Source organism: Pararge aegeria, chromosome 20 (assembly GCF_905163445.1).
Source record: "Pararge aegeria chromosome 20, ilParAegt1.1, whole genome shotgun sequence".
NCBI lineage: Eukaryota > Metazoa > Arthropoda > Insecta > Lepidoptera > Nymphalidae > Pararge > Pararge aegeria.
This window is the reverse complement of record NC_053199.1, coordinates 4,826,123-4,839,297: the sequence shown is the minus strand read 5'-3', so window position 1 is coordinate 4,839,297 and position 13,175 is coordinate 4,826,123. Positions and strand designations below refer to the sequence as shown.

The 13,175-nt window shown below is 37.1% G+C and overlaps 2 protein-coding genes and 3 non-coding genes across 9 annotated transcripts in view; all 5 read right to left on the bottom strand.

Moving 5' to 3' along the window:
• Nucleotides 1-3,100: 3,100 nt before the first annotated feature.
• Nucleotides 3,101-4,586, bottom strand: LOC120632666 (ubiquitin-conjugating enzyme E2 J2-like). The gene has a single exon (XM_039902617.1). It carries the CDS (start codon nt 4,394-4,396, stop codon nt 3,719-3,721), a length of 678 nt encoding a protein of 225 aa, XP_039758551.1. The 5' UTR covers nt 4,397-4,586; the 3' UTR covers nt 3,101-3,718.
• Nucleotides 4,587-5,255: 669 nt separating this feature from the next.
• The window catches only part of LOC120632724 (centrosomal protein of 120 kDa-like), a 29,060-nt gene continuing 21,140 nt past the window's right edge, over nt 5,256-13,175 (bottom strand). For 4 of the 5 annotated variants that reach the window (XM_039902704.1, XM_039902705.1, XM_039902706.1 and 1 more), the window contains exons 16-20: nt 11,501-11,587; nt 9,743-9,903; nt 8,310-8,434; nt 6,365-6,398; nt 5,256-5,820 (exon numbers count right to left, since the gene is read on the bottom strand). In XM_039902704.1, coding sequence (XP_039758638.1) covers nt 5,676-5,820; nt 6,365-6,398; nt 8,310-8,434; nt 9,743-9,903; nt 11,501-11,587 — 552 coding nt within the window. In that variant the 3' untranslated portion in view covers nt 5,256-5,675. The remainder of the gene's footprint in view (nt 5,821-6,364; nt 6,399-8,309; nt 8,435-9,742; nt 9,904-11,500; nt 11,588-13,175) is intronic. The other variant, XM_039902708.1, reaches the window with a different exon arrangement.
• On the bottom strand, nt 10,159-10,320 carry LOC120632939. The gene has a single exon (XR_005659169.1). It is a non-coding gene; the product is annotated as a U1 spliceosomal RNA (small nuclear RNA).
• Nucleotides 12,223-12,384, bottom strand: LOC120632948. The gene has a single exon (XR_005659177.1). It is a non-coding gene; the product is annotated as a U1 spliceosomal RNA (small nuclear RNA).
• Nucleotides 12,689-12,807, bottom strand: LOC120632932. The gene has a single exon (XR_005659164.1). It is a non-coding gene; the product is annotated as a 5S ribosomal RNA (ribosomal RNA).

Sequence of the window (13,175 nt, the reverse complement as noted above, 5' to 3'; positions counted from 1 at the left end):
TTGGTGAGCAATAAAAACACAAACTAAACTTTTTTAATTCAATCTATATTAGTAAATTATGATACAAGTGTGCAAAGTTGATGATGAAAATGCCCCGAGTTGTTCTATTCAACAGACTAATATCTAACTATAAATACTTTTTCTTACTTGTCTTATAATAAAAACAAAATTTATAGTTTGTTTAAAAAATTAAGAAGAATATAACAGTAGGTATATTTAGTGCAGAATTTGGTCTAACAGACTTTCCACCAATAGCGCTAATTCTGTTTTAGATTAGTCTCTTAACTAATCATTATCAGTCTAATTTTTTTATAGTAATAATTGACATACCTATCAATCAAATGGCACACCTAAGGGTATGTGGAAAATCATCTATAAACAGTAACACTACGCAGGGCATGCAAGGAAGATGTCCTACAAAGTACAGCACTGTGCCCATCAACCTAAGCTCTACTATTGAAATAGTCTCAACCGACCAACACTGCTTTTCAGTGTGGAATGCCCACTCCAGCAGCTCCTTGGGACCTGAATGAGCTGTTTCCCACGCAATTGACGCAATTGCCAAATGCTGCTTTTTTCCCAAAAATAAAGTGAAAAGGATAGGTACCATTACATATAAACCTGCCAATTTAGATTAGAAAATTATAAATTGTATTTATCCAATTGTGAACCTAAGAAGACTTTTCTTTCTTTTACGGGTAGATGAGTAGGAAGATCTTTCTTTAAGTTGCAATATAAAATGAAATAAAACTAGTTTTTTTTTTAAAGAGCTATTATTTTTCTAAGGCTGTTTACTTATCACAGTTTCAAAAGAAGCAAACATAAAATAGTTATATTAAATAGATGACAAAGGTGCTAATGCTATAGTACTAAAACAAATCTCCAAACCCACGAATTTAACAGATTGAAAAGCATTACTCTTTTCTAATGATTCCAGTGAAAATGATAACACTACTTTTAAAAAAAATGTTAAATTTAGAGATTTGTGTAAAGTAGGTATATAATCATTGTACATCTAGGGATAGGAAATATATTCTACAATGATATCTCACAATGCACCAGAAAGCAATTTAAGTGAAGTACCCAATTACAATTACAAAATTTGCAGATACTGTTGTTAAATTATATAATTTATATGAAGAAACCATTGGCAGTTCATTGGAAAAGATAAAAAATCGATTGATTTGGCATTATATTTAGCTGTCTTGTGGAAATGTGAGACTTTATAGTAATCTTTGTGAATAAGGATGTATATCTTCTTCCTCCTAGGCTTTCTGAGTACTTAGTCGGCCGGAACCATCCGGTATACGTAGTGCCGCTGGTACTGCTCCCCGCTGGGTCACTCCAGCCAGCTGAGCTCACTCCAGAGCTTATTGGGTTGACAAGTGAAGGATGTATATCATTCAATAGTTCAATGAGATGATTTGGTGATTTGGTATGGTCACATGCTTATCCTTCACAGACTTAAGTATAGCATTACTGTACAAAGTGCATCCGTAAGTCACTCCACTTCTGTACATTCTTCGCCTTAAATAGTGATAGCATTTATTATAAAGTGCAATAATACAATAGGATGTGTTTGATAGAAAATGCTGTTCCTTTTTTTATGTGAACACAACAAATCATCCACATTCAAAGCCTATTAACTTCCCTCTGCCGGGCACAGGCCTCCTCTCTCATAAGAGATTTAAGAGCATTGACCCATAACCAGTGGCGTGCACTTCATAGATGCACAAAAGCACTGCATACCCTAAAATTGATATATAACTCTTATAAAAGGAGGATTTTTGCCGTTTTATGCAATTTTCCTGCTGTATGCATACTCTGGTAAGAAACCCAGTGCACACCACTGGCCATCACATTGTTAAAAATGAGAGTTGGTATAGTAGGTATATTGTACATAAACCATTGCTTCAAATAAGACTGATGGTTTATCAGCTTCTATATTTCTATTGCTTATATAATTATAGCCATATCTTGGCAACATACAATATCAAAGACTTATTAAAACCTGATTAGGATGTGGGTATCAGGACTCAGTGCTGTTCTCAGTCTATACTTAAGAAATAGATTATAACAATATTTATTTAGTAAAATGTATGCCCGCTTCGATAAATCATCATTAATAATCCCAGAGTCTAACTGACATAGGTGCTATCATACATAGTCACAAGTCAAAAATTTGTGTTATTATTTTCTAAAGGGAAAATGGTTCCATTTTGATAACACTACCTTAAGACATGTCAACTTTAGTTTAAGAGATTTGAGCACGGTGGAATTGACAGTTATTGGCAATAATAAGTAATTTTGTGACAAAACTAACTTAAAAAAAAAATTGTGTTTACAAAACCCTGTAATTGACTATGTTAGTTAAACTAGTATGGGACTATAAACGATTCATTCAAAATGTTAACCTACTGATCTTAGAAAGCAACCTGTCTAATTTAACATGGTAATCTTATAATTTAAGGTAGCAAGGTCCAACACAACATGCAAAAGTTGGAACATAATAATATTATACTTTCATTTACAAATACTATATTGTTATAAATATATACTGTAGCTTCACAATATATTTATAACAATATAGTATTTGTAAGACAACATATTAGTCTTTATACACAAAAAGTGGACATAAACAGTCGACTTACAAGAAATGGTCATAAATTAGTGTCATCTGCATATCGTCTGCGTAAGGTACAGGGATCATTTGTGGGATTGAGTATACGCTTTTATAATATGATTCCTAAGGTGATTTTGGACCTGCCAATGCACAAGTTTAAAGAATTTGTTAAAACACATTTATTAGAGCGAGGTTACTATACAATTGATGAATTTTTTAATGACAAGGTTGCTTGGAAGCATCCGGCTCCGCTTTCAGCTCTCACAAGATAGAAAAATGAATGTTAAAATACAAAATGTAAATTGTTGATGTTGGAAAAGAGCAACTGCTGAGTTTCTTGCCGGCTTCTTCTCGGTAGAATCTGCCTTCCGAACCGGTGGTAGAATCACTACAAACAGACAGACTTGACGTTTCAAAAGTGCTTATATTAGGCCTACTTGAAATAAATGAATTTTGAATTTTGAATTTTGAATTTACATCATCATTCACTCATTAGATAAGAACCTCATAAATTTAGCACATCCAATCTCTTTCACATACAGTTTATCGAAGCTTCTTTCATAATAGACAGATATTACAAAAAAAAAAAATTAAATTATTATTTGTCTCGATGGTACTGGATTTACAAGAATATTATTAGTATTGAATTACAAGAATATTATCTCAGAGCAGTAATGGGATTAGTAGAAACATTTTATTTGTTTTACTTGTTAAATGTTTCTAGTACTCCAGAACATTTCATTAATATCATAGAAAACATAATTTTTAAAATACTTGTGAAATGGTCATTATTAAACCAATAATTAAAACTCAAACTAACAGATTACCAATCACTGTACCAAAATATCTATATATAGATGTCCTCTCTAATTCATGTTCAACCAATGTGCCACACATATTGCCGCAAACTGATGACAAGCCTGATACCATATTATTGTATTCAAACCATAATATTTGCATGACCTTCAGCTTTACATATCAGTGCTACTAATTAGTTTTAACATCTCTATAAAACATTTTGTTTATATTATTATATACATAATAAATTACAATATTTACAGACTTTCACTTTAAGCATCACTATTATACTACTACCTAGTCATTAGATATGGAAACCAAGACATATTTAACCATGTAGGCAAGACACACAAAACCAACCAGCACAAATAAGTTAGTCATGATAAAGTACATATTGGACTGCTGTTCAGTCATTATTTCACTGTCACTCATGTTAGTGTTGTCCATGTGCAGAATGGCCTCCTGGCGTTCTTTAAGCAGCTTCTCAATCTCCTCCACATACTCTGGGAAGAGTTCACAGAACATTTTGTTTTTGAGATTAGTTTCCAGCGACTCGGCCGCCAAGCATCGCTTCTGATTGTCCGTCGTCTCGATAGAACCGAGCGTTGGAGTTTTCTCCAGCATGAAGCTAAGCAAGCCAGTCAATATAGTAGAGATGGACCACGCTGGGTTCCAGGTGTCCGGGTGGAAGTCTGTAATGCTAAGGCACAGTTTAGTATTTGTCTTGAAACGTCCATTCGGAGTTATCATATAAATGGAAGGCGGTTTGAATGGAAATTCCCTAGGAAATATAATTTTGCCGTGGTAGTATCCGCCTTCGTACGGACTTTTCTCGGGTCCTTTCACTACATAATGCCACTCCAATATGTTCGATGGGACAGGTTCTGCGGTCACGTATGGTACAGGATCATTCTTCAGCCTCAGATAGTCCTGTTTCAGTCTACTAGTCGCTCCTGTAACCTTAGTTTTTGCCATTGTTTGCTAAGTGCTCGATCATGTATAGTAACTAAAACTCATGCAGCGAATCTTTTGCAATCCGCTAGTATTATAGTGATCAAATCTTAGTATGCATCATAGGCAGACTAAGTTTTACGAGTTTATATCGCTGATTTTTATATAATTTTCGCCACAAATCGAAATTCTAAAGAATAATACGTCATTACAATCGACAGAGACAATCGCATGTCAAATGTCAATGTCAAATTTATAAAACCACAGACTAATCTAGGTTGGACTTTATTAATGCTCGTTCATCTTAACTTTGACGCGCAAACTGATTGGCAGTACTGGATGCAGTGTTACATGTTACAACATGAATTCCGCGTCCCAAAAAATAGGGACTAAATGTTTGTTTGGTTTATTTAAGAGTTTACTTATTATGTCACGTATTGTCCACGGTCCACGATATATATTCAAAAAAATAAGATCAGATGGTAGAAACGCCAAAAACGGAAGCTACGGTAGTATATCAGACTGAAAAAAGTAGTTCTTTACTTTGCATCCGTCGTTATGACCCTAAAAGTACTATTCGTTGAGCAATATTTGAAACAATTTCTAATAATAGAATATTCGTGTATTTCCCAAGAGTTTCAGGGCACGTAGGCACTCTTCGTAGTCCACGTAGATAAGATTTTTATGCCTCCCACAGGAAACTTGGATCATTTCATTTCTTGTTTCATTTTGAGTTAAAATATTCTATTCTCTTCTAGGAAAAAGTCGTGCTCTAGAAGAATGGAGGGTTATTTTTGTTCAACACAATTACAGTAAGGATTATTTTTGAATTATAAGGGCGTGACTAGACTAAGGTTAATTATAAATAAAATAAAAAATATCATTGAATTTATGAGTTTTTTTTAATATTTTTAGAGTTCAAGAATAATTATCAGATATTATGACCTTATTTTAACATAAATAATACAGCCAGAGCCTCGTTACACAAAAAGGACAGTATCTTCAAGGATACTTATATAGTATCTAGTAGTTGTGTAGGTACAACAAAAAAACTTTTTCTCTTGGACTCAAACGGTCCGAAGTGAACCAACTTTTAAATAGTTTTTCACAGTTGAAGTATTTCATCAACATCATCATACGGAATAAACCTTAACTTGCTCTGCAAGGCACACATTCACATTCACTTTCCTAACTCCATACCTAACAATTATTTTCATGTACTATTTAATTTTTGCCCCAGAGTTCTAGATTAATATGCCACTGTCTTGCGTATTAGGAACTCAAATAACAAAGTTTTTCTAAATCAATTCCCGCAGTGTATGAGCATGTTCCTAATCTCGTGGTTGAGATGTTTTAGTTCGTCTTCGTCAGGAGCGTCCTGCTGTATCAACTGGTCCCTCTGCGAGATCAGCTCACTCAGTTTGTCGCTCGTTGGCTTCTTTGGTATCCTAAAGAGTTACAAGCATTTATATCATATAAACTAGTCAGATTGGTGGTGCAAGGACAGGTTGGAGGAAAAAGGGCAAGAGGGTACTCTATGGACAGATACGGTTAAATCGTTGACCCAGACAACTGTTGTGGAATGCTTGGAACACGCTACCAACTGCCAAAAGAACTCTTTTTACCCTAACTAACGCCATTGATAGCAGCAGCCACGACTACTCTGTCAAGAGTGCACGACTGAGAAGGAGAAAGTCCCATACAGCTATACCAACATTTTTAAATACGAGCACTGGACAGTTTATCATTGAATTATCCAGCGCATAAGCTATATATGCCGTGTGGTGACGGCAGATCATAATACAGTTGTCCCCACTCCTCCTCTTTCCGCGGGTGTCGTACGAAGCGGCCAAGGAAATATAACAGAAAACGTGCAGCAGCATCCTCTGTGCTACTACCACCATACATTGTGTGCACCAACCCGTTTGCCCAGAGTGGTGGTTATGGGAAAAGTGATGACTGTAGTAAGTTTAGCAAATAAGTTATACTTACTTTAACTCATCATATAAGTCCAGAGCATCGTTGCCTGAAACAAAAACAAGAATTCGATAACCGTACTGATTCTCGTCAGTAAAAAAAATAATTTTATCCGGTGCGGAGTCCTAATTCTAGAGCTCGAAAAGACCTCCGATCAATTTTTTAGGTACCAGCTATAAACACCCATTTTAACAACAAAATTTAGAAGAAAAAGCTTCCGGTTTTTAGTTTTCTACAGTTAAAAAAAAAATTGTTAAATTTAAAGATATATATAATGTATACAGAGTTCACGCGTTCCCCAAAACGCACTTTGTGTTATGTGCGTTTTGAGTAATTATGCTTTGCCTAATTTAGGATGATAATTTTGACAGCTCACAGTACGAGTAAGTTATTGTATAATCGATAATCAAAATCGAGCAGGTTATAATTTAAGATATAGTATTGTTACATTTCCTTTTTTGATAAAATCATTACCATCTATGAATTTTGCATGTTACGCGACTGGCAATAATCATGTGTTACTTTTTCTTATTTTAAAACTAAAATAATATGCTATGTATCTAATAGTTTTTGTAACAAATCATTGCGTGATAGATAGTTGTAAATAACTTTAATACTTTAAAAAACGACCGACGACATTTTTGACGATCTCCCTGGCGCAACGGTGAGCTCCGTGAATAGGAGTTTCAGGGTTCGAATACCGGCAGGGGGAATTTTGGAATTTATAATTTTTGCATTTTCTCTAGTCTGTCTGGTATGGTGAGAGGCTTTGGCCGTGGCTAGTAAAGACACTACTGACAAAGACGTGCCGCTAAGCTATTTAGTGTTCCGGTGCGATGTCGCGTAGAAACCGATTAGGGGTATGACTACCATAACAGGTTAGCCCGCTACCATCTTAGACTGCATCATCTGCTACCACCGTCCACCAGGTGAGATTGCAGTCAAGGCCTAACTGTTACCTAAATGCTTTACTCAATAACTACATACAATATTATTTTTATTACTAACTAACTAACTAAACTAAACTAAAAAAATAATATTGTGAGATAATAGTGTTCATTGAATGTTCGATTTATTTCTTATCAAAACCGATTTCGATAGTTTCTAGTTTTCGCAGTTGTAATTATTTTATTTATTTATTTATTTATACTCTTTATTTGTACACCACTCAAGCAAAGAAACAAGACAAAAAAAGAACAAACACATGAAGAATGAAGCAGGATACAAAAGGCGGCCTTATCGCTAAGTAGCGATCTCTGCCAGGCAACCTTAGGATTAGGAAAACTAAAAAGAAAACATATAGGTGGGGTACACTATTTAGTACATACATACAAATATCTACATACTAATACATAAACCAGACTACACAAATAAAAAAAATTAAAAAATACTATTGATAAATATAAAAAAATAAATATACTAATACATATCCTAATATACCATAAATACTTAAATATGAGTTTGAGTAGATAAATAAATAATAATAAATAATAATAGTCGTCTTTACTGAGCGAGATAATGAGCCTTAGCAGCATTTTTAAATATGCCCAATGACTTCGACTGTCTTATGATCAATGGGAGTGCATTCCACAATTCAGTAGCTTTGACAGTGAACGAATGCTTATAAAACTTTGTTTTGTGGAACAGCATGCTCAAAGTCAGCGCACGACTCGATCTAAGTTCCGACTGCACTCCAAGAAATTTAAACTTCTCCTTAAGATAAGAAGGACTCTTAGGATTAAATAACACACAGTACAGAAGTGAAAGTACATGAAGACCTAACACTAATTATGCGTGGCATCAATGAAGTAGGTCATCATTTGTATTATATTTTACCGGAAAGAATAAAAAACTTAACATGCGTGCACGTGACAAAATTATCATTCTAAAGAAGACAGAGCATAAAGTACATATCACTCAGAAAAAATTGAGATTGCCGGGGTTTTGAAATTATACTCACTTATAATAGATTGTGACTCGAGAGGAGTTTTCGTAATGATGTCGACGTAGAAATCGTCTTTTAACTTCTTGATGTCCATATGCGTATGATCTGTATTCACTTCTAGATCCTCGATGGGATCCAAACTGGAAACAGTAATATATTTATGAAGACCCATAATACAAAATCCTAACCTATATGCTAATGTGAGTTTGTTTGTTACACTTCCACGCCTTAACTTCTCAACCGATCACTATGAAAGCATACAAGTTGTCGGTTCGGAAGGCTGATTATACCGAGAAGAAGGCTGCAAGGAACTCAGCAGTTTCCCTTTTCCCATCATCATCGTAATTATATCAACCGACTGACGTCCACTGCTGGACATAGGTCTTTTGTTTCCAAACTCCACGATATTGGGCTGCTTGTATCCAGCGGCTCCCCGCGACTCGTTTGATGCCGTCTGTCCACTTGGTGACTCCATAGAACGTCTTGTCGTGCAGGACAAGGTGGAGGGCACTAGAGATCGAGGAAGGTCACCCATGCGATGCACCGATCAGATTAAGTCTGCTGGGGGCGGTCCTTTGCAATAGTGGCTTTCGGCCAGCCGAGAGAAGTGGCGGATGCTCGTGGGACGTGTGACATCTGCCCTCATAGACGCTTCATGATGACCACGACCACTCTGTCAAGAGTGTAACGACAAAGAAGAAGAAGAAGTCCACTTGGTTGGGGTCGACCAACGCTGCGTTTACCGGTGCGGGGTTGCCATTCCAACACCTTGGAACCCCAACCCCCAACCCCAAAATTCTCCGAGCTATGTCACCGACTGCCACTTCACGTTTGCGACTCCTTGAGCTATGTCGGTAACTCTAGTTCTTCTACGGATCTCCTTATTTTTGATTTGATTACCTATTTCTAGATACCTCTTTCCATCGCTCGCTGAGTGACTCTAAGCCTTCTTATGGGGCCCATAGGCACTTGTCCTACATCATTAAAATGATGAGGAATGCGATTAATTATGTTATGTTAAATGCGTTTTGATACAATCTTTAAACAAGGTAAATCTAATATAACCCTCGGTACTATGTAATATAAGCATTATAGACTTAGCCCCACAAATGTTTTCTGTAATTTTCCTCAATCGAAATGCTCACAAATATATGTCCCTTAGTAAATGAATATACTACAACACACACCGATCGCCTATCTAGCCCCAAAGTAAGCGTAAGCTTCTGTTATGTAAATGTAAGTAAGCTTCTGTTATGGTTACTTAGATGACTGATAAATAATAATATTATCTAAATACTAATAATATACAAATAAACACCCAGAAACTGAAAAACGCATACATTTTTCCGGTTGTGGGAATCGAACCCACAGCATTGGACTCAGAAAGCAGGGTCACTGCGCACTGCGCTAATCGGCTGTCGCGTCGTCTTAGAATGTTCGGAGCATACTTGTTATCCGCTATGAGCCGACGTTGGGCGCGCAGCTCGGCGAGCATGCGCGACCGCGCGCCGAGCTTCGTGAGGTGCAACTCGCGTACCGCTCGCCCCCACTGCTCCTTGAAGAAAGTCTTTGACTGTACGGCACTGTCTAGCTTCTCTTCCAAACAACGCTGGAACAAAAATTAACATACTTCTATTTTCAACTAATACTTTTATGTAGTTATATCTTAAAAGGTTTGGCAGATCAGAATACCATTGTCAACCACCCTGCCAGCCGACTAAGGACATAACGGAGATCGGCGCAACAGGCAGCAGCGTCCTATGTACTACTAGTACAATATAAATAGAACAACAATGAGAAAATAAGAGACAATGTAAATTGTAATCTCACGTCACACCTATAAGAGTCTATAAGAGAATTATGGGGGGGACGGCGCGTACGCAGTCCCCACTACCAAAAATTACGCGTCCGAGTTATCCGCATTAGGGATAATCGCAGAGGTCAACCCAACCGCAGTGCAATGGAAGGGCCTCGCTCTGGGGGAACCGCCTTCATGATCACGGTGTCCCCTACGCCAGGTAAGTATGCTTTGACGACGTAAGCGCGGGGTAGTCATTGCGCGCGGAAAAATCTCCATAGCGCGAGACAAGAACACCGCTACACGGAACAGGGGCACCTGGCGGTACGGAATGAAACTACTAGTCGCCAGTTGTTATTACAACACGCGTGCGTTGGTAGTTCAACTTCATTTCGCTAGATGTCGTCAGCAGCTGCATCTCCATTTTAATATGCCTTAGCTATTTTATAATCTATTATTATCTCCCGATTTTTTAAAGTGCTTTTACAGTGAGCTTATATATAGATATGAGTTTAACATATTAAATCAATGAGCTTGTACACATGTCGAAGTTCACGCCATTATTTGTGCGTGACATCAAATGAAAAATATTGATACCTTACTAAAAAGAAGAAATAAAATTAGGGAAGTGGCCAGTCATTTCTAATTCCGACGTCTGAAAACGCTGTAGGAGTTATATTTAGGTGGCTGTAGGAGTTATATTTATTCATTCCTTAAGGTGGTAAATAATGTGTATATTAATATTAATATTGCAAATATGTTTTTTTGCAATTTTTGTACTGCATTATTATAAAGCTGAAGGGTGTTAACTGTTTGTTTTATTGTTTTTTTAGTACTACTAGAAGATCGCATGTTCGACTTCGGATCACATATTGTATAACATGATTTAATAAAAGAAATTTCATGCAAATATGTAGATGAAAATGAAAACAATAAAAATCAAAAATCAGCATTGATGAATTAATCAATATTAGTTTAAATTTTTTTTATGAATGTAAATTTATCCACAATAGATAATATACATCTATATTCTATTTAAAAGTTTTATACAGAGAGTAAATTACACACCAATTCCTCTGGAGCATTAAAGTCCCCAATAAAATGTACACCGCAAATGTTAGAACATCTGTTGGTAGACCCCTAAGTTGGTGGTGGTGATGATAGTTATCAGTAAATTCACATACACACGCACGCACGCACACTCTCTCACACACACACACACACTCACACACCGCACACACGCACCACACACACACACACCACACACACACACAACACACACACAACACACACACAACACACACACAACACACACACAACACACCCACATCACACACGCACACACACTCACATAAGCGCCCGTTCAATTAATTCAATGTTAGGTATGCTTGTTCTAAAACTCTTTTACCAATTCCTGTATGAGACTTGCTGTTTGATCCTTCGTTAGTCCTGAATATTTGCTTTCTGCATCTTTTTCAATGTTCTTGAGATCATTCTGAAAGATAAATGAATATAAAACTAAAGCAATATATACTCAATCTTTTATTGGCGCAGGAAATTGGCGATGTCACCCGGACTTTTCAGAGCACATTAACTTAGCTTTCCACCAAACCTTAACCTTAGCACCAACTTCTTCAAGCTCCCATGAGATATTCAACTACTCAACGCGCAAGACTCAGCGCAGACTGCCGTAAGATTCTGCTTTTTTTGTTAATGGCGAATGGGGCGTCAAAATGTTCGAGTGTTGTGAATACAAGTATATGTAAATAAAAATAAATTCTTATGTCCATTTAATAGGAATAGTAGTAAAATAGCAGTGCAAATTTCGGCACCCATTCTTAACCAGCGCATATATATGGAGGGACATATTTTTCACGATGACTTTGCGGCAACATTACGGTGTGAATTCACGCAGGAGTCTGGAGCCCGCATTAGATATGGTTGAACCGTACGTCCGTACGTTACGACTATAAGTGCCTACTACGTTTTAAGGTCAATGAGTCGAGTTGAGAACAGGGTTTCTAGGTTGGGTCTATGTTGAGATTGATCGTGAACAACTCGGGAACACAGAATTTAAGAACTTGAGTAGCTCTATGTCCACTTAGTATTGGGTCTCAGATTGATTAAAGAGGGGGACGGCGCGTACGCAGTCCCCACTACCAAAAATTACACGTCCGAGTTATCCGCATTAGGGATAATCGCAGAGGTCAACCCAACCGCAGTGCAATGGAAGGGCCTCGCTCTGGGGGAACCGCCTTCATGATCACGGTGTCCCCTACGCCAGGTAAGTATGCTTTGACGACGTAAGCGCGGGGTAGTCATTGCGCGCGGACGCATCTTTATAGCGCGAGGCACGAACACCGCTACGCAGTACACTGACACCTGGCGGTGCGGAGTATAACGACTAGACACCAGCTGTTAGTTGGTATTTCACCAACATTACGCTAGATGCCAGCAGTAGCCTAGTCATCATCCTTCTCAGATAAGTATACTGATTGGGCTTGAAAGAGAATATTTAACTTTAAGTTACTGGGCTTTACAAAAATAAAAATTAACGATATGAAAAATTCCAAATTTATAAAAAAATAAATAAAAAGGCCAACATCACGCGGTGTTCCCAGGCGGTCACCCATCCAAGTACTGACCGCGCCCGATGTTGCTTAACTTCGGTGATCGGACGAGAACCGGTGTATTCAACATGGTATGGACGTTGGCGATATATTAATGGAAATACAGAATTGGAATGATTTAATTAAATGTATATAAGACCTTGAATTATAGAGCGAGCGAATCGTTTGGTATATACAAAGTAAAATAAGCTTCCTACAGTTGGCAAAAAAAATCAGACCGGTTTTCTAGTTTCGATTAAAAAAAAGGACCAATTCAAACAGAGCAGAAAAAATATTAAAGTTACATTTGTAGATTTTACTGTGATTTTTGTGTGTTTATGTTAGCTGTGACTTCTGTTGTGTTTTTAACATCCCGCGGAAACCGTAATTTTCCCAATTCCCAATATGGAATTCTAAACTGTCCGTGTATCTCTGTGCCAATTTCCATTTAGATTTGTCCAGCTTATCTAGCAT

Excerpts from the sequence above, each read along its gene's own strand:
- LOC120632666 (XM_039902617.1), bottom strand. The coding sequence starts at position 4,396 with ATGGCAAAAACTAAGGTTACAGGAGCGACTAGTAGACTGAAACAGGAC.